The sequence below is a fragment of the Semicossyphus pulcher genome, unplaced genomic scaffold, assembly GCF_022749685.1.
Source record: "Semicossyphus pulcher isolate SPU_LCO1_2020_fin unplaced genomic scaffold, fSemPul1.0.p SCAF_22, whole genome shotgun sequence".
In the NCBI taxonomy this organism is placed as follows: Eukaryota; Metazoa; Chordata; class Actinopteri; order Labriformes; family Labridae; genus Semicossyphus; species Semicossyphus pulcher.
In genome coordinates, this window is record NW_027211696.1 from 8,405,900 (window position 1) to 8,428,004 (window position 22,105).

A 22,105-nucleotide genomic window follows, 5' to 3' on the forward strand; every position below is an offset into this window, starting at 1 on the left:
AACAAAGGATTATTTCAGTGGATTAAAACTTTGGTCTATTTATTTAAGTCTTTATTTATTTAAGCGAGGGTAGACAAATATGAAGTGTAAACTGGATTTTGAAAGGATCCCAGTGGAGAAATGTCAAAGCACAAGCAGTGTATGTGCAGGTAGGCAGATCGGTAGAAGAGCAGGAAGGTGAATCAGCCCCAATGAAACAGTTAATTTCGTCAATGATCTTTTTGTTCGTCAACGAGCTAAAAATGGATCGTTGATAATAAAAAATCTGACGACATGTATGTTTTGTTTTTGTTGACGAGACGAGACGGGACTAAAATGTTTGTGGTGGGCTGTCGGACATTGAAAATGCATATTTTCCCCCACTGTGCGTCTACTCTCTGTCAAGCAATCCATTCCTGTAAAGGGTAACGGGTATCACGAAGCTTGTTGTGAACTTTCTCAGGCTTTCTGCTTCAGGCTCTGTGCGCGGTCTCAGAAAAAGGGGCGTTTTACGCGTCATTTGATGCTTGTGCCGCACAAAAAGGAGCGATCACCGGCTGTCTGCTTCAGTCAGACTGTTTGAATGAGAAGTGATGATGAAAAGTAATCTAAGAGAAAACTAAAATGTGATGACTTTTTATTGACGAAAACAGACTAAAATGTTTTGAGTTTTTGTCGACTAAAACTATAAAGGGTAAAAATATCTAAAATGTGACTAAAACAATATAAATATAACAAAAAGTGCATCCATAATAAATCGCCTACCCTCCCTTCATATTTATTATAGCAACTATTTAGTTGTGTTCACATGTTTCAGTCAGTTTCTAGGGGTGGCACAAAATATTGATACAGCAATATATCGTCGCCCTGACTCGTGCAATACAATCATTAATAGGCTGGCGCCAAATATCGATATTTTAAAAAAAATACAATACTCTAAACAGATTTACCTGCCAATTTGACTCACTGCATCACTGCATCACTGCATCGTTGTTTCATCTCAACTTGTGTCAAATTCTGTGAAACTGACACCAGATTACAGTGAATAAATACATTAATCCTGAACGTGATCTTTATAGGGGCATTTTGTATTCTTCAGTTAATCAGATATCGTGATGTATAATTCTATGACTGTCTTTCAATATATCAATGTTATGCAATGTATTATCGCTGTATCGTGATATTATTACAGTGGGCCACGTATCGTATCGGTTATTGTATCGTATCGCGGTGTTGTGACCAAGTCATCTTTGCTGAAGTCTCGAGTCATTTTTTCTTGGGCAAGCCAAGTCAGGTTCTTAAGGCACTTTTTTTCCACCCATGATTCAGCACTCTTCTCTGTAGTATCCGGTCTTTATGAAGAGGAAAGACAAAGTGTTAGTAGCTCGTCGCCAATTTATATAACCTGTTCAAAAAGTATGACAATGAATTGTATCTGTATTATCTCGGCACAGATGCAGCCATGATGATGGTCTGGTCTGAGATCGTATTGAGTAGTAACGAGTACGACTGATGAGGCTTCTCTTTGGGGAAAAAATATCAGGTAGTGGGGGACTTTGATGTTGCGTGTTGCCATAGCGAGGAGTTTGACTGACAGCCAGTCAGCCAATCATGACAATTACATACCGGGGAGCTTTTTGAGTCGTCCAATCATGATTCCCAGTTTGCGCTGCGTACATACTTGATAGTTAGACGGAAACTTTGAATTATATCATTTTATATTTAACAGCTGACATTCAACACACTCAAGTCATCCGAGGCATCATGCCTGAAGTCAAGTCGAGTCTGAAGTCGTTTATTTTTTGTCAAGTCACAAGTCATCAAAACAGTGACTCGAGTCGACTCGAGTCCAAGTCACCAAGTATCAAGTCCACATCTTTGGCGTATCGTAGTGTGAGTTACCTTGCAATTCCCATCCCTATCAGTTTCTGTTAAATTCAATTATGGAGCAATATTGATAAATGTCTAATTTAACTAATTTAATTTGCATTTTATTTTTTGTTTAGTTTGAATACAAAATAACCAAATCCTCTCGCAGTAATTTGACAATTTTTCCTTTAAAACATGGTGCTTCTGGAGGTTGTTTTACCAGCAGCAGAGCAAATGACACACTTCTCCATCTTCACTGGGGTAAAAGGTTGACGGTAGCAGTATTTCGGGGGAAAATAAAGAGGGAGATTTGATGCGGAGGAGTGGAGGCAAAGGTGGAAAGTTCTTTTTAAAAAGTGTTCAGAAGCAGGCTCAGAGAAAGTGGAGTAATTTGACCTTTCCTTTCTTCCCACAAAGCTTTGGCAGGACGGCTATTGACTCCTTTATACGTGCTGCCTTTGAGTTACGCTTGAAATTAAATGATCAGCATGTTCCATTCACATGCACAGACCACACTGTCAAACAGGTTAGCATAAAATGTACTTCATGCTAATCCTGCTTTCTCAGAAATGCACTTGGTGAGGGCACCCAGCCATAGGTGCTGAAATGAAATGCAGAGGTGCTTTTCTTTGTCGCTCCTCCTCCTCCGTCTCTCCTTTTCAACAGATTTAACACTGTGTATCTACAGTCATAACAGTGAGGCCTGACGGAGGCTAATGGCTTCTAACTTGGTCTCTCTTGCTAAGGCATGACACTCTCACATGGGCCGGTGAGCGAGCATGCTGGAGAGAGAGAGAGAGGGGGGAAAGAGACAAAAGCTGTGTTTGTGTGTCCACGCATCCCCCCGTCCTGCCAGCCAGCTGCTGTTAGTGTCGACGCTGTGCCAAGGTTTGCAAGCTAAGTGCACACCCCGCTGCACAGTTGCACTAACTGAGGGGAGGGGAGGGCGATTTGTTTTTTAGGTTGACCTAATTTAACCGAGATAGTTACTACAATTAAATAAAAAATGTGCACTATTTCCTCATCTAAGTTTGTAAAGACATACGACTGAATCTACACACTTATTTACAGTGAGAGCTACACGACCCCGTCAGCGCAGGCATCTGAAGTCAGAATAAGGAATGACACTGCGTTAAAATAGAATTGACTGAGTTCTGTGTTGCTCACTTTGACGACTAAAAGCACTAAAAATAACACTTTTAACATCAATAAACTCACATCAGTGCCTTGGAGCGCTGCCTTCTTTCATTGAGGAGAAACAACAATAATCTCTGTCACTGTTTGTGCAAGTGTGTCTCAAAATTAAAACCACATTTTCCACAGAAGATGCTGCTGCACTTGTCCTTTCCTCTCTAGAAAGCAAGACCTTGTGCCAACTGGTAGTTTGAAGAGGACGAACAAAATATCCACAACTCACATATGTATGGATGTGTGTCATTTAAACTAGAGATAGACTGATATGTTTTTTTCAGGGCCGATACCGATTTTTAGTAGTCAAGGAGGCCGATATTTGGAGCCGATATTCATTTGCAGTAAAAGTGAAAATATTGGCATCAAAATTTTGAATAATACAAACTCCAACACTTAACTTTGTTTAAATGCCTTTAAGCATATGTTTATTAAACAAACAAACAAAAAGCGCAGGGAGTTCCCAGGGTCGGCAGCATCTCTTATAAAGTTAACTGAAAATTTGAATAAATAAATAAATAAATAACTTCCTGAAGTTTTATTAAGTAAATGAAACAAAGTTAAATAAGATTTGCAAAGGAATGAACTTTTTTCCTCTCCACCGTGTGTGTGAGCACTCTGCATGCACAGCTTTCACTGCTGATTGGCTGTTACCCGTGCCATGGCTCTGCGTGTAACCAATCAGTGCTGTGGGTGGGACAATGCTGGAGACAGAGAAGTGACTGCAGACAGAGAGGTGCGGCTGCATCAGAGCCAAAATAACCCAGTTTTAAACTGATCTCTTATCGGCCGTCAGATTAAAAAAAAAAAAAGCCGATATGCTTCAAAATGCCGAATATCGGCCCGGCCAATAATCGGTCTATCCCTAATTTAAACCAAGCAGTAGCCACCATCACATGTTGTATTTAAGGGCTTCCTGCAGGGTCAACATAAGCTATTGCAAACAGAATCAGCTGTAACATTTGCTTACACTTCGCTGTGGTGACGATATCGCTCAAAGTAAGACCTCCGACACTCTGGGTCAAAGAGTCTGTTAAGAACTTCTCCCCCTCCTCTCCATCACTCTATGTCGGTTTGTCTCCTCCTTCACTTTGCTGAAGAGGGTAAACATTTGGAAGTGATTTTTCCATTGGCCTTTCAGTCGTTCCTCCGTCGACCATTTGGAGAAACTCTAAAAGCTTCAGCTCACTTTCGCTGAACGGCTGGCAAAACCTCTTCCTGTCTGCTCACCCTCGGTGCTTTACACAAATCCAGCAGATTTCCCACAAAATCCCACGCAGTGCCACGGAAAACAATGCAGTCTAGAGACTAGCTACAGGCTGCCAATCGCCTTGGCAATGGTTTGATTTGAGCTAATGGTACCATTAAGCTCTCAAAATGTATAAAGTAATGATAGAATCCTTTCATCGTAGCCAGTGGGAATATGCTTTGAAGTCCTTCAGTGTGAGAGTTTCTTGCTAACATTTAACTTTTAATTGCTTTCATTTACATAAACGTTGTGCAACATGTGTTGGGTTGGCACATATACACAGAAAGTACATGTTGTGTTTGAGAATTATTCTAATTGCAGACTAAGTATCCTGTAATGGTAATTGTTAGAATATGCTGTCAACTTTGATCCATTACTATTTACACAAAATTTCATGGACATTCTGACATCCGCTCGACAAAACATAGAGAGGTTTAGAGGAATATATACACCGATCATCCAGAACATTATGACCACCTGCCTTATATTGTGTAGATCCCCTTTAGCCGCCAAAGCACCCCTGACCCGTCGAGGCATGGACTCCACGAGACCTCTGAAGGTGTGCTGAGGTATCTGGCACCAAGACGTTAGCAGCAGATCCTTTAAGTCCTGTAAGTTGCGAGGTGGGGCCTCCGTGGATTGACTCGTTGTCCAGGACAACCGACAGATGCTCGATTGGATTGAGATCTGGGGAACTGGAAGGCCAAGTCAACACCTCCTCAAAAGGAAACATGACTCATCAGACCAGGCCACCTTCTTCCTCCACTCAGTGGTCCAATTCTGATGCTCACGTGCCCATTGAAGGCGCTTTCGGCGGTGCAAAGGGGTCAGCATCGGCACCCTGACTGGTCTGCGGCTATGCAGCCACTTACGCAACAAACTGCGATGCACTGCGTGTTCTGACACCTTTGTATCAGAACCAGCATTAACCTGTTTGAGCTACAGTAGCTCTTCTGTTGGATCGGACCACACGGGCCAGCCTTCGCTCCCCACACGCATCAGCGAGGCTGGGCCGTCCATGACCCTGTCGCCGGTTCACTGGTTTTCCTTCCTTGGACCACTTGTGTTAGGTGCTGACCACTGCAGACCGGGAACACCCCACAAGAGCTGCAATTCTGGAGATGCACTGACCCAGTCGTCTAGCCATCACAGTGTGTTCCTTGTCAAAGTCGCTCACATCTTTACACTTGCCCATTTGTCCTGCTTCCTACACATCAACTTTGAGGACAAAGTGTTCACTTGCTGTCTAACATATCCCACCCACTGACAGGTGCCACAGTGGTCCTAATGTTATGGCTGACATTCCATTTTTAGATTTACCAGTGTCATTGTATTGCATCTGATTTTATTTACATCATAAAACCTCTGGATTAAGCCTCTTTCCAACTCTCTGACCGTCCCTTACGTATCTGTAATTTGAAGGCCCATCCCAAATTGTATCAGTAGCCTTTCCCCTCTTTTTAAGTGTCGATGCCTTTAAATTAAATGTTGCAGCAGGTCGGTTATGTCCAGCTGACATGCACTTGCACTCAGTGAACCTGATGAACGTGCTATTTACTATGTTTACATCAGCCGTCTGCTCCTCGGATGGCCCGGAGAACTTAAGTGCAGTCTTTATGAAGTGGCGTACCAGGCAGACCAGAGAAAAGGACGGTCCACCAATCATCTCTGACTAAACAGTCTACACAACACCAGACCTGGATTCTGGGGTGGAGTAGAGGCTGTTTTCAGGCCTATACCTGAGACTCTTTTGATCGTATCTTAGTGCATCAGAAGGGGCAGACCATGAAAGCACTGGGACTCATGCACTTTCTGCAAGGTTGCACCCGTTTGCAACACCAGATTTTTTCTCCTGCTTCTGAAGATTAGCCCTACTTTTTTATTATATGCTGCTCTTCTGCATTGAACGTTTTTTTTTGTGTGGACTGAGCTATTTTTGGCTCACCTCCACAAGGTTTGTTTGCCTATGTTACACCTACCATCTCATGCTTGATTGCTCCAGAACAGCGAGCTGCTCCCTGCGCCGTGCTCCTGAAGGATGCCTTTAATACAAACAGACGGTCTTTCATCCTCACCTGGAGCAGCCAAGCTTGAAAACCAGAAGGAAGTCTTTCTTGTGCATCCCACCAAGTGATATTGCAAGATGTAAAAGCCAGTATTACTGTAAGGCGGCTCATACCACAGACGTCTTGGACACGTGCCCACTCAGAGTGTAGCTGAGGTGCTAAGTTAAGAGCTCTCTTTTGCTTTCATTTTGTCTGTGAGGCTCAGTCTTTCAAAAGCACATTTGGATCCACTCACCAGCAGCTAAACAAGGACCACAGCTGTAACTCTTGTGTCCCATTAGCGCTGTATTACCATATTTCACGATGAGCCTACATTTTGGGGGGAGATTTTCCGATTCACGCTAATCAGCCGTTGGTATTTTAATCTGACGGGACGCAGACGAGGCTTCCGAAGAACTGCCTGATTAAAGTTTCCCCTCTTCATGATGTGATGTAATTTTGCGGACACGAAGCCTAAACAGGGGTTCCCAGAGCGTAAACAGGCGGCGCTGAATATCTGGAAAGCAGCCTCATGTTGGCGTGGACCGAGCTGTGCTTGGCTCTGGCTCTTCAGTGGATCCAGCTGGTGTCGGGGGGCCCCTCTGAACTGGTCTGTTTTGGGCTGCTCTGCTCTCTCTGTTTGACTCGCTTCACCGTTGACAGAATGATTTGTGTAAGGTTGTTTTGTGCACTTGGCCGGGCTGCAGTCACCTGGCTGTGTTGTCGCTTTTATTTTGGTTTTTTACTGCCTGGTTTTTTGGTCGTTGTAGGTTTCGCTGCAGTGTTGTGTTTTGGGTGAATTCCTCGAGCTTTGACAGAACCGAATTCCTGACTGTCGCCTCTGCGTTCACCAGCATGTAGAGACCGTCTGCATTGCTTTGGCGACTCTGACAGGGCAATTTATAACTTATTTCACATTTACACTGAACTGACTTAAACTGTCCATTAGAGATAGACCGATATGTTTTTTTCAGGGCCGATACCGATACCGATTATTAGTAGTCAAGGAGGCCGATAACCGATATTTGGAGCCGATATTCATTTGCAGTAAAAGTGGAAATATTGGCGTCAAAATTATTTTTTAAATTATTTTTTCTTTTTTTTTAAAAAGGCCGATGCCGATATGCAGCATCTACATCAGGACAGTTACAATAAAGTCCTTCTGCTGTGCAATGCAAACATATTTACGTTAATCCACATTATTTATATGCACTGTCTATCTTCCTGTGCATGAATGGAATATGCGCGGCTCATGTTAAGCACTTCCTGTTTAAAGCAGATCCTTCTATCAGTTACAGTCGGCTCATGATCTGGTTGAGCAGATTAACCCTCATCTGTCCCCCGGAGCTGCACACCACCGAGCTGCCGGCCTGGTAGTAGAGATATGTTCGCGTGTGTGAGGTTTGTGGAGAATTTAAGAACATTGTGGAAAGTTTTTGTTCACTTTAGGTACAAAAAATCTGTCATTATTTCATTGTTTAAAGGAATTTAGTTTGAAATACGTTTTTTATGCTCACATCAAGTTGGATTTTACAGCTTTTACTTTGAAGTATTGATCTAGAATCATTAGCTCGCCCTGATTGCGTTTCCTTTGCGCACATCCTCTCTTTGTACGTGTCTGTCCTCTTGTGTGCGTGATCGTGTGTGTGCGATTGAGACTCCTTCCTCTGGTATCCTGGTGGGAAGCCGAACAGCTGGGCGCTAAGCAGCTTTCACCGTCACAGAATCTGGTCGTCCCAGTCGTTGGCCTACCCACCCCCCATCCTATGCCCCTAGACCCCCCCCTGCCCCCCAGAGTGCCTACTCTGTTCCACATAAAGATGCGCCAACCGGTTTCTGTATCTAAACGCAACTACGGGAGGTACAAAATACACGCAGATGTTTGTTTACGCTGACACTCTCAAACATCCCAGGAGGTTGTGATGCTCTAATAATGTGTAAAAAGACAGGACTGCAGGGAGTCCAGCTTTCTGCTGTAGCTCACATATCACAGCACAAACAGAAGGTCTTCATCACTGTCCAACTACTGTGTGTATATTTCTCTCTCTGCCCCTCTTTCTCTCCGTCTCTATCTCCAACACACACACACACACACACCTCTGGATAAATGTGGTCACATTCGCCTATTGGCACTGCGCCATCTGTCACACACAGACTGAGGGATCCAGCCCTCATCCCAACAACCAAATATAGTCAACTAGAGCAGCAGAGCACGCTGGGACTGATCCCCACTGTACTACGACCCTCCTGAGATACACACTCACAATAATATGACAGTAAAATATGACAGGCAGAAGCATCTTTGAAAATCAGAGCCAAAATGTTCATGGCCTGCAGCGGGCTGCTATTTTAAAGGCTGAGCTCACCTCCTCACGTGCACATCCCTCAGCTACTGTGCAAAAACACTTGTCTGTATCTGTTTGTGTCTGTGTTTTGCAGAGTGTTGTCCGCTGCCTCTGGCACCCAAAGCTCAACCAGATCATGGTGGGAACTGGGAACGGACTGGGCAAGGTCTATTATGACCCTGTTAAAAGCCACAGGTAAGTTTAGTTTGGAACTTCTGGAATAAGTTTTGTTTGATCTACTTTTTACCGACAATAAAATAACCAGAAGAGCCATAACCCAGTTACAATAATACATATATCTATTGATGGCCAAATACAATAAAAAAAACATTTTGTTTATTAAAATTACCACAGTAATAGCAGTGTTAATTTCATTAATGAAAATTATGACGATAAATGTTCGTCAAAGACTATTTGTCCACGACGAAGACGAGACGTTGACGAGCTAAAAATTGATCGTATGTTTTGTTAACGAGATGAAACGGGACTCAAAATGTGGTGGGCAGTCGGACATTCAAAATCCATTATATTTTCCCCCCACTGTGTGTCTAATCTGTATGTCTAAACACAAGCAGTGCATTCCTGTAACTGAATACATTGGTTGAGGGGCGTGTACAAATCCCCCTGAGTCCGGTCCAGCCACACAGGTGATGATGTCCCGAAGCCGCAGCTTGACAACAATGCACGCAAAACGAAACGGGTATCGCGAACGTGGTTTTGAACTTTCTGTTAACCCAGCGTTTTACGCGTCATTTGATGATGAATAAACCGTATAAAAAGTTTTAACAGTAAATACAAACACTGCTGCTGCAAACAAGCAAGAAAGGAATGTGCAGTACGTGCTGCTGTAACTGCACGGTTTCATTCTGTGGCTTCACATGCATAGTTCCAGAAGGTTCCATAGCTTCAGCTGAGGATCTATATTAACCGTGGAGAACATCGTCAGAAAAAGTGATGCTGTACAGCAGATTGAACTTGTATCAGGCTGGTTTAATTAGTTTAAAGAGAGAAAACGTTTTGACTAAAATGTGACTTTTTATTGACAAAACTGAATGAAAATGTTTTGAGTTGTCGTCGACTAAAACTATAAAGTGTCAAAATTACTAAATGAAAGAAAAAATTTAAAACAGCCAAAATTAACTAAGTAAGTAATAGTAGTTAGTTCTTATCAACTTGTCAAAGCAGCCATTCAACTGTATGTGGTTTCTGTCTGCCTAATGCAAACACACAGCACACACATTGTGTGCATTAGACATCTGCCCTACCTGCTCCATCTGCACACTGCAGAAATACTCTGAGAAGCAAATTATTGACCTAAATGTGCAGTGGTCAGCTCTTTAAGGTCGTCATCTACATCCGTGTTAATCAACTCCATAAGGATTACAAATAAGTCAGCCAGTTTTTCCAACGCTTTTTCTCAGTAATTAAAATAGTATATAGTAAAATAGTATATATAAGTAAAATGTCCAACATTTGGCCTTGTTTCCACATGTTTAAGTCTCTTCTTGTATATATATTAAAAAAGCAGGGCCTCATGCTCGATCTCTTGTTTTCCACACCTTCAAATATCATCATGTGTAACCACCTGGCTCTTTTCCAGAGGGGCCAAGCTGTGTGTGGTGAAGAGCCAGAGGAAGGAGAAACAAGCGGAGACGCTAACACAAGATTACATCATCACACGTAAGTTGCTCTGCGCCTGTTCTGGTCGGCCCAAACACACTCATGATATACTTCATCCATACTTTCTGAGAATAATATAATTGCAACTTAATTGAGCTGTAAGGTTAATTCCCTGCTCTCTTGCCCTGTCTTGCATGATGCATACTCTCACACATCACCTTTTAATCATTAAACAATTACCGACGCTATTAGAGTAAAGTGCCTCTCTCAAACCCCGCCAATAGTTTAATCCACGTTGACTCACTATTTACATGCTACCTCTTGCTCGCCTCTCACACACACAGAAACATGAACACAAAGAGTCTATGCGAGGAGCGAGAGGGCGTTCAGGGCTTTCACAGGTCCATTAGCTGATGGAGTAGGGTGTGGATGAGTAGATCAGCAGCCGCAGGGCGCCGAGCAACGCGGCAGCCATGAGGTTCGCAATCACGCTAGGGACAGCCGCCTCTCCCGCCTCCGCTGGCGTGGTCTCCTCCTGCTCCACCGCGTGCACCACAAACCGCCCGTCATCCTGTCATATCTCCAACACACGAGGCCGTCATGTCTTCAGTGCGTGGCTCTCGCTCCTTTTGCCCTCACACTGAAGTCATGAACCTGGATGAACGGAACAGCTGTCGACACGTCGTCCCTGATTGGCTGCAAGGACCTAATTTAGACGCCATTTATTGTTTGGCCCGCAGATGCCTCGTGTGATTTCATTACCATGCTAACAGTGTGTGAAGGAGGCAGGCATTGGACCGCTACGAGCGGCAAGTGACGCATTTGATTCCCTGGCTCTGGAAAATTCGAGGCGACAGGAAGCGAGTGACGGCCCATTGAGAAAAGCGAGGGAATCTGTTAACAGTAACCTTTTTGCTTAATGTAGCGTGGAGGGAGAAGAATTAACAGTGAACAGCGACAGGGCTGCTGAATGGAAAATCACTTTATCTAACCCTTTACTAAAGTGTCTCTTTGTAACCTCTGAGGATAAGAGCAGAGCACACACTCTCTCTCCCTCTCTCATGCACATGTTCACTCACACACTCGTGGATTTAAGTGCTGCGGGCTTTTATTTTGATAGTGTGAAGAGTAGCGGAGTGATAGTCTGAATGTAAACACGGGGGATAGAATGAATATGTTAGTGTGCACTATGGCAGAAAGAGGAGGGATGCTAGCTGAGGTCAACAGGTGCGTGGAGCGTGTACTCTGCGAGGTGTAGCAGGAGGTCTGTTCTGCCCAGCCTGCTTATTTGTGCGTCTGTGTTTTGTGATCCTGCAGTTTGAGTTACCAAAGCAACTCCGTGTTTACCCTTTGTGTCTCCAGCTCATGCCTTGCCCATGTTCAGAGAGGCCCGGCAGCGGAGTACACGAAAACAGCTGGAGAAGGACCGACTGGACCCGAGGAAATCCCACAAACCAGAGCCTCCTGTGTCCGGACCAGGTAACGTTTTTTTTCCTTTCCGTTATCTGCCAAAAACATTAACTTCACGGAACAGATGCAAACGAAACAGGACAGAAAAGTAGCAAGTAAACAATCCGTGTCTTTGGAGACAAGACAAGCAAATGTGCAAAGACAAAAACACACAACAAATACATTGCATTTAAATATGACTACAGCTCTATCTCACATTATTAAAGAGGGGGTTTTATGCTGTTTCACATTTTAAGACTTAAAGTTACAATGTTGGATGTCCAGACTAAACGTGGGTGAAGTTTCAAATCTGTAGGTAAAAGTATGTTGGAGTAATCCCCAGGCTTCTCAGCTCAGCCTGCAGGCTGCTGTGAACGCCAGGGTTCACACAGTTTTTTCTGCACAGCAGGCTTCAGAGAGCTGGCCAATCAGAAGAAAGCATGCTTGTAGGGGCGGGGTTTCTTAAAGATACAGAGCTGATGAGTCGTTTCAGACAGAGGCTGTGTAAGGAACTCTAACTGATGCCAAGTTACTCCACAGGTATCACAGAGTGAAAGACGAAGCTTGAAGTTAGCGTAACACCCCCCTTTAATCATGCTCTGCCTGCATGCGTGGTTCTGTTTGACGCAGATGTACTGATCCACAGTTGTTGATGTGCTCAGTCTTACGCAATCCAGCTGAAGTTATAACAGCTCTGCTCCCGCTCTGCCCCTCACAGATTCCTACAAGCCTCACATTTTTTAACTGCTGAGACCAAACTTCCTCTTTAACCCATGGTCTTAGACATGTGTCTGTCCACGTATGTTTTTTAACTTTAAAACACACTTACACAATTGCCACGCCTTTTAAATGATCACGGACAGAGCTGAGGCTTCATTCCAACGAGCCCAGTTGCCAGACAACATGTCCAGCTTCACTCTGTTCCAGCTGGCTCGTAGCAGCCCTGCTTCATACATGTTTTTTCACTTGTTTCACGTGCACTCACTTCTTCCTTTAACAATATGTACTTTAATGGTTTCAAAGTGAAATACGGTCATTTTTCTTTTAAATAAAAGAGGGACACATTTAATATGTTTAAACTATATAGGTTAAAACATGAATTAGGATTGGTTACAGCAGCCTGGCACTTTTCTACATGGCTTTATATATAAGCCTGAAGACACGGAGCGTCTCAGAGCTGTAGTGAAAAACAGTCTGCAAATGAACTCTCGCTCGATTTCATCAAAATAAGTTTGACTACTTGACAGCAGTGAGCGGTTTTAAGATGACAGCCTGTCTTTATACTGTTTACCCTCTGTGTAGAATGCCTTTGCATAAATACAAGGTAATGTTTGGTGGTTGGCTCAGTGCTTACAACAATGGAAAGAGGTGCCTCTCAATCCGCTAAACAACGTCCAACCTCACTGCCCGACTGCAGCAGGAAATCCCTCTGTGTTTGGGTGTGTGTGTGTAGTCGTGTGTGTGTGCATATCTTTATCTTGATCTTTTAAGACAGGCGTAATAATGTCTTCGCTGGAAAGCAGGAAGTTTTTTACTCCAAACACTCCATTAAGTGAAGTCGGATACAGAAGTACTGTAACCACAGAACAGGTCAGTGTATGCTCTGTGTAGCTACACCGAAGCAAAGACACACAAAGAAGAATTCTACCTAAAGTGGTTAAAAACTGTTGAGAAATAATATGGGAAACGGACTGAGCATGTGCAGATCTCTCTTTGTTTAAAGAGAGGCTACAGTTCGGAGCGGCGGTTTAGCTCATTACGGCCCATGTACAGAGGCTATAGTCCTCAATGTGGCGGCCCAGGGTTCTACTCCAACCCTCGGCCTTTAGCCGCGTGTCATCCCCACTCTTTCTTCCCCTGTTTCCGACAATATTCACTGACTTCTCTCTCTGAATAAAGGCCCAACAAATGGTGCTACAGTTCTGACGCATCGGTGGCAGGTTTGACTCCCGCCCCATCTGCCCTTTGCTACATGCCATCTCTTCTCCCCATATTTCCCGTCTCTCTTCTGCTGTCCGCTCCAGTAAAGACAAAACAGCCAATAAAGTAATCTTAAAGAAAATATCATTTGTGTGAAGCATTGTAATAAATTAAATAAAAATGTTTAATGGTGTACTGAATGGATACATTGTGATCTGTCCAGCTGATCATACAGTGTAATAATTCAACATTTAGGAATCTCCTCAAAGTTCTGCATTATGTCAGCAGGCAGCTGTACAGCTCACCAGTTAGTGTGCCATAACGCGTTTGTTTAATCTGTACACAAAAAAACAATGTAAAATTAGCTAATCGGCTTACTATTGATTATCGACCAAGTACCTCACTATGTGATGTGATGACAAAACTTGTCATTGTGCCCTGATAGTGGCCTGTTTCTTAAAAGCAACCACTGAAACCATGTTCAACTTGATGAATGTTCTTTTTACATTAAAATACTATGACTGTGCATAATTACACAAAACATTATTGAAATGCTATGGTTACTATAGCAACAAAAGCCAAACATATAACCCTAGATGTCAGAACTTCTCTGATAGAAAAGGCTAAGCTAGTTTTCTAGTAAAACAACGTACATACTGTAGCTGCACATCTACTTTATAGTACGATAGCCGATGACATCATCTTAGGCTGATATTAAACATTTTCATTCATTATTTCTGTCTGCTATTTTGATGCTACTACAAACAAAACGTACACTTTTAATGAAAACTAAAATTGTCGTGTTTATTTATATTTAACTGTGAGCTTGTTTAATAAAGTGTCATAGCGCAGTAATACAAGATGATCTCATGTAGGGGTGGGGCAAAATTTCCATACGGCAGTTTATCGTCATCCTGACTCGTGCGATACAATTATTGATATGCTGGCGCCACATATCAAATATATGGCGCTCCAAACAGATTTCCCTGCGATTTTGACTCACTGCGTCACTACTTCATGACTCAGTGGCGCTTATGAAATGAATGAGGGACGGAAATTAATTGGGAGAAGAAGAAGTTGACAGCAGGATACAAGGAGGAGAAGAAGACAGCGGATGCGCCAGCCACTTTCACAACCAAAGTCCTAATTTGTTTTAACAGTTCTGTAGTTGTGTAAATTTAATTTACGGACTGAAAACACCTTCATTGTTTCATCTCAGTTTCTGTCAAATTCTGTGAAACTGAAACCAAATTACAGTGAATAGAATAATCCTGCACTTTATTCAGATATCGCAGAATCGCTATATTGTATCGTGATTAGAAGTTTGCATTTCTATAATAAGAACTATCCTGTTGTTAAACATTTAAAAGCTTGTTTTATATGTACATGACTCTTAACTGTCTCTAATCCCGTCCTCATGTGTCCTGACAGGTCGTGGAGGCCGAGTCGCAGCCCACGGCGGCACCCTGTCCTCGTTCATTGTGAAGAACATCGCTCTAGATAAAACCGACGACAGTAACCCACGAGAGGCCATCCTACGTCACGCCAAGGAGGCGTCTGACAACCCTTACTGGGTCGCCCCGGCGTACACGCAGTAAGAAAAGCTTCATTTGTGACAACATGAATCATTTACACCCTCCCTGTCCATCTTTACATCCCCTACTCATCGGCTCATCCCCTCTCATTAGCGGACTGTGTAAGATGAGCGTTGGGAGCTAATCATGCTATTGTTACATGACTTGGGTTTCCTCCTGCTGGTGTGACACATGAATGTTTAAAGAGCTGTGCAGTTTTACACTCTTCAAACTGCAGGAAGTAATGGACAGCTTTAGATGGCTATCAGACTCAGACAGCTCCGTGCGAGCTGCGTGCCAAATCTACATTTGGTCTGAGTTAAAGTCCTCTGCAAGCGTGGAGCTTTAACATTCGAGAAGAAATCATCGGTATGAAGCTCTGAAATTATAATGTTAAACTTCCTAAAGCGTACTTGTCTTCGCAGCTGTCACCTGGGTATTATCTTTAATTTGCAGTTGGGTGCTTTGCTCTGAATTTGTTTGGGCTGAATCATAACCTCCTTTCTGTGATTCCCTTCAAGCACCCAGCCGGAGCCGGTGTTTGCGGAGGAATCGGAGGAGGACGAGGAGGCGGAGAAGGAACCAGAGTGGAAGAAACGCAAAATCTGAGGTGCTTCAGCAGCAGCTTTTTTTTTTATATATTACAGCTGACAGGGCGAGCTTGTGGTTGGATATACACCCCCGAAACCACAAGTTCCCATGATCAATCCAAGAACACTGAGTTACAGTCAGAAACAGAGCAGACGATCAATTAAATGACTAAGTTGTGCGACCTCTGTCCTCCTCTCTGTGAGGTTTCATTACGCGTACTTATGTGCATGCTTCTGTGTCTTGTGGGTAGCGCAGGCATTTTAACACAACAATCTTGATATAATTTTATACAGGTTTACGTTCTTTCATTGCAATCCATCAACCGCTGGAAGATCTTGGCCTTTTTACGTCTGCTCGGATTAAATGTACTTTATTTTCATCATCTCTATTGTCCTCTCCTCCCACATCTCCAGAGTTCGCTAATTCCTCATAAATCAGCTCCAGATTTTGTGGTCTGGTTCTGTTCATCAGCTATGAAGAACACTTTACTAGTTTGCGAGGAGTAGATTGTGGAGAAGCAAAGAAATCGTTTTTAAAACTACAATTTATTGGATGTAATATACAAAACTTCATTCAGCCAACTGCTAATTCAGAGGTTTTTTTTCCTGCGTTCTGTATTTCACCTCAACCACCTGAATAAAGGAATTTGTATTGTCTTGTAAAACGGTGATATTTGATCCAATGTAACAGATTTTATCAGCTGATCAAAGGAATTCTTCTGTCAGATTCCTCTTTAGTGAGGCACCGGCTCCATCGGGCTTCTGCAGATAGCCTGTGCTCGCCAGAGCTGGTGTTTAAACTCCTTTAAATATAGTTTTACAAGCTACTTTTGAAAAACATTAAAGCTTATGTTGCAGTTTTGTATCATGTATCAACTTCCATCCATACATTATCTGACACATACACCCCTTTCCCACCTAAATGTAGCGCGTTGACGCAGGTTTTTCAGACCCGGAAAGACCCACTTATAGATGCTGATCGTCTCTTTTCCCATTGCCAGTGAAGTATACTCCTGTCGATCTCTCCTCTGCTGCATCACCACCTCACGTCACAAACGTGCCGGAAACAGGGTCAGAAAACAGGGAACATGTTTGTTGTATCTATTACTGTTTATCAAACTTGGTACCGACAAATTTGGGGCGGACATTAGCGTGTTGACACGGGTTTTGTGTTCCCATCAATGCCCATTGGAGCCGAGGCGATAATCACCCAGGCTCCGGGCCTACAGCAGAGTCATTTGACCCGGGTCTGAATGCTGATTGTTAGCGGGTTTTTTGACCAGTGGGAAAGTGGCTATAGACACAGACAACATTTCACACTCTCACCTACGGGCATTTAGATTCCTCTATTAGCCTGCATGTCTTCGGACTGTGGGGGGAAGCTGGAGTACCCGGAGGGAACCCACGCATGCACGGGGAGAACATGCAAACGCCACACAGAAAGACCCTCTATGCCTGAACCAGGAACCTTCTAGCTTTGGGGCGACAGCACCATCGTGCAGCCCCTAGTTAAATTGATTCAGAATAATCTCAATGCTACATAGATCCTGTTGTTAGCCTTTTGAACCCTCACTTACGATTATTTCCTTCAACAGCTATTCTTAAGGTGAATAATGAACTTGACCTCTCTGGCCCCGATTACCAAATTATGTCTTATTCTAGAGACTTCAACAGTTTTAACGATAAGTTTAGTGTGGCTACAAACATACAGAATCATCTAGTGATATCTGTACTGATAACAGAGAGGAGCCTTTTTTCTTTGACTCCCTTATATGACCCGAACAGCTTGTAAACATACTTCAGCCAGCAGAGGAAACAACATACAGATCTAATGAAAGCCATGTTTGTGTTCTTTATACGCTACATGGAATTCAACTCCTGCCTACAGAATTAATAGCAGTGCTCCAGTGCAAGTAGTTTCTAACAAGAAAATTGAGTCCCATGGTTCCTCTGTATATATTTTTGAATCTGCCAGCATGATAACACAGATTTGATTAGACATGTGCTTTGATTCTGTCCTCCAGCTGCTCATTGCTACTTTATAAAGACAAAGAAAGTCTTAAGTCGGAGCCAACAACAGTTACAAGCAGACAATCGAATGTCTCTGTGTCCTGGCAAACATCCTGCGGCCATAAATATATAGAGACAAGAAAAATGGAGGGACTAAAGCACTGAGTGATGTTTTTAAGAGGAGATTGGCTTCATGCGGAGAGGCTGACGTCAAAGCTCTGCTTGAGAAGAAGAGTTCTCAGCCAGCAGCGGGAGGCGAGGAGTGACTGCTGTTTGGTTTCGACTGTCACTCCACCACAGTTTAATCAATCAGCTGGCATGGGCACTGCAGAGGCTTACTTACAGTTCCTATGGTGGTGTCTATCTTTGCGGCCAGTACAGAGGAGGTGAGCGCTGGTTTCTGAGCTGCTCAATGCGTCAGTGTCTTTCCGGATAAAGTGTCCTAGTTATTCAGAATTTTAAAGACCTTGTGTTTTCATTCAAACATCTTTCTACCCAAAAAATAGTCCTTAAGAAAACATGTTTTTTTCAGCCCTTGATATCGTGAACAATTTGTCTGATTTAACTTCAGAAAATTAAACCAGTAGGATCCAGATTTGTGGACTTAAGACTGATCACACCTGCTGGTGATATCTATATATTTTTCCTCTAGTCGACTAATCCCAAGAAAAGACTAATCCATAAATGATTCCAAAAACCGTTGGACTTCTTTTGCCTCCTGTTGCTCTCACAAGTCCATCATGGTTAATCCAACATTTACATATCATCACCTTCTAAGCTGATATGGCAAACTTCATTGTATCAGCATTCATCTGAAGTTCTGTTTTTAGCCACAGGATCCAACATTCACTCCCCTTTTAGCTCCGTTTTTGGTCTCTACCAACATAAGAAGGAAATACTTCTGGCTGGAGCCTATCCCAGCTGTCATTGGGCGAGAGGCAGGTTACACCCTTGTTGCCAGTCAATTACACGGCTAACAAATAGAGACAAGACAACCACTCATACTCACACCTATGGGCGATGTAGAGTCACCAATTTACGGGCATGTCTTTGGACTGTGGGGAGGGAGCCTGCATGCGAACTCCACACAGAAAGGCCTACTTCAGCCGAACCGGGATTCGAGCCTTCTAGCTGTGAGGAGACACAATGACCACCCTCTTTAGCTTCTAATTGATCCTTATGTTTAGCAGCTATTCATTCAACTTCCCGCTGCTGGGGACGGTAGCATGCAGGGGGTTTTAGCGCTAAACCGGGAGCAATGATAAGGAGAAGAGTGAAACACAACAAAAACAAATATGTCATTTTGTTATGGCGTTATGTCACGGCCAGTAAAGATAAACAATCCTCTAGCCCCCAGCAACCCTTTTAACAGTGTACACATGGTCATTAGACCCAATACAAGGTCATTGATCAGGGCAGCTTCATTTATCCAGCATTAAAACTGAAGAGGCACATCATTTAAATACTTTAAAAAGTAACATGCTGAGTCATTTTGATGGTCAGTTTTCAGAGGCCTGAAACATTTGGAAATGGACTTATGACAACTTGTGACTTAAAAGAATTTGAGCCTCAACTCGGACATGAAAGCAGCTCTTGTAGTACATCAGCTATACATTGTATACACACCTCAGGCCCCGGCCTAATGACTCACAGTCTGCTTCCATGCTCTCATCAGCATTTACATATCTTCTTCTCGCAGTGGAAACACTGAGCGCTTTGATTTACAGCTCAGTGGCTCTTTACGGTTAGCTTTTGTTTACTGAACGACCCTGGGCCAGTGTTCAGGAATGCAGCACAGGAGGGGACGCGGCGCTATAGAAGCCATCCCACAAACCGTCCCCACAATTCCCCGTTCAACCCAATTTTTTCACCCTTAATTTTACATGACGCTTGTGTAAACATATCCCCAGGCAAATTAGCACCATCTGGCACCGTTGTCGTTCGTGGCAGAACACCAGGAGACGTTGCTCATTTGATAGAAACAAGTTTAATTCTGTAAAAAGTTATAAAATGAATATTGTACAAAAATAAAGTTTGCCGAGAGCTTTGGTTCTGTAACACGAAACAAGTGAGACGACATGACAGGTTTTTCACAGAGGTGTCAACACGATGAGGAGTGAAAACAAATCCAATCCTTTCTTCTAATAGTAACACTGAGGATTCCTTCGCATCTGTACCTTTTTCCTTGTTAACCTTTGCATGACAACCAGAAGGGAACAAACAGGAACAAGAGCAAACAGTGATGAAGATGAGAGGGCGAGTGGTCACAGTTTACACACATTAATGTATGGTATCGAGGAGTAGCCAGGCGCTTCGAGGCTTCTGGGAAGTCTCCTAACGGCACATTCTCATCTGGAAAGGCTTACGCACGAATCAGTTAAAGGGGAAGATGATCCAATTGATGAGGTATGCTGTGATAAAAGCGAGAGTTTTTTTTCTCCCTCTATGTGTAGTGTTTGGCCTAAATTCAGCTTGATGCCGTGGATTTGTTCAGTGTGCGGGGGGATTACACAGTAAAGCTGGCTTGCTTGCTGCTGGGTGGGCACAGATACCTTGGTCCCTAATCCGTGCTAACATCAAGACCTACCCGAGGGCTCTCTTTGTTCCACTTAAAAAGACCCCCTCGCGGGGTCTTGACGGGCACAGCAACATGCTTTTAAAAGAGCCTCCTGTTTCCTCGGATGTATATTTCTCAATCGTTTGGGAATACACTCGGCTGAACAAGTTATTACACGGGGAAAGCATGTTGAGCCTACTCATTATCTTTCCGCTGCGATTCCAAAACATACCCTTTTGTCGTACCGTCTACTCCTGAGATATTTACATCAGCCAGCGATGACAGCCGCTACAGTAGCTAGATCTTCCTTAAACTGCCTTCAACCAAAATGCCTTTTGCCCACGGGGATATTTGGTTAAGACTCATGTTAGAGGATCACTTTCAAATCCCCTTTCAGGGAGTAAGACCTGTCTGTCACAGTCGAGACAGAAAACACAGGCGGTCCCGTGAACTTTAAAAGCCTGCTGGGACGGTAACCGCTGCAAAGCCTTTGCTCAGACTTGGTGCAAGGCCAGAGCAAGGTTTCGGGTAACGTAGGCCGATAGGCGGGCATTCTAGCAGCTTCTGCACTCTTGTGAGTGGAAGGATGGATCCTCAAAGGCACCAACGGGTCCTCGGAGAGGCCACCGTCAAACTGATCTTAATTAAAAGATGGCTCTTGTTTGGAGTGGCAGCAATTTGAAAGTTGCCTTAAAATTAACAGCAGCAAAGAGTCTTCTTGTAAACATACAGTATAATGATGTTTGACCAGGAGTATATCCAGGTGCCTTGTCTTAGCGTGGTCACACAAAATCCAACCCTGCCGCCCCCTCAAAAACATATCAATACAATCTTCTATTGGTCCCCTCCTCTGTCTCTCTCTACGCCTCCCTGAACTCTCTAGCTAATGATGATCTGTTGGAATCTAAGTGAAGCAGATGAGCCGTGTTCGGATGTGTCTGGGAGTGTTTTACAGTTCTGGATCACCTTTTTTAGACGTTGCTTGAGAGAATGCTCCGCTTTGGCACCATCCAGGACAGACAAAGCTTTTAAATAAATAAGAAAAACAACGATTTCTTTCATAAAATGGATTGAAATAAATAACAATAAGTTAATTCCATCTTAATAAATATACCTCTTACACACATGTGTATTTATATATATGTACGTATATATATATATATATATAAATGATTGGATTTTATTTAGTTGCACCCTAAAGTCTTTGCCGAACACGTTGGCTCTGGATGTTTATGTCCGCATACAGGCGATGCTGTGGAAGTCATTTAGACGGCAGCTGAAAATACTCCTCACTTCTCCGCGTTGTAGCCGAGTCTCAGGAGCCAGCTTTGGAAAAAAACGGATGATCCTGGGAAAATGAATTCTTCTAGAAAAACAAGCCAACTTTGTCATTTCTTCACTCGCACCTTTTAGGGCAGCGAGGTCGGCGAATCTGGAAGTGTAACAGTGACGTTTCTTCTGCAAAATGGTACACACCTCATACATTTCTGCCAATGCCTAATACTGAGTATGGACTGTCACAGGTAAAGGTACATGTTATGTAGCGGTTATTCCATTGTCTTTCAGGTCCCAAAGCGTTCCTTTAGATACTGACCTTTGTCTGCCTCTTTGACCTTGTGTACCCATTCCAGACAGTGATCCCTATCTTTGCAACACCAGCCTGTAAATGTGATCCGTCAGGTCCGTCATATTGTCACATCCATGACTTCC

General features: G+C 43.4%; 1 protein-coding gene across 1 annotated transcript in view; it reads left to right on the plus strand.

The window, feature by feature from the left end:
* The window catches only part of LOC138602092 (WD repeat-containing protein 70), a 45,442-nt gene extending 28,816 nt beyond the window's left edge, over nucleotides 1–16,626 (plus strand). The window contains exons 14-18 of the mRNA XM_069673482.1: nucleotides 8,770–8,870; nucleotides 10,276–10,355; nucleotides 11,658–11,774; nucleotides 15,096–15,258; nucleotides 15,760–16,626. Of these exons, the coding sequence (XP_069529583.1) occupies nucleotides 8,770–8,870; nucleotides 10,276–10,355; nucleotides 11,658–11,774; nucleotides 15,096–15,258; nucleotides 15,760–15,847 (549 nt within the window). The 3' untranslated portion in view covers nucleotides 15,848–16,626. The remainder of the gene's footprint in view (nucleotides 1–8,769; nucleotides 8,871–10,275; nucleotides 10,356–11,657; nucleotides 11,775–15,095; nucleotides 15,259–15,759) is intronic.
* Nucleotides 16,627–22,105: the final 5,479 nt, after the last annotated feature.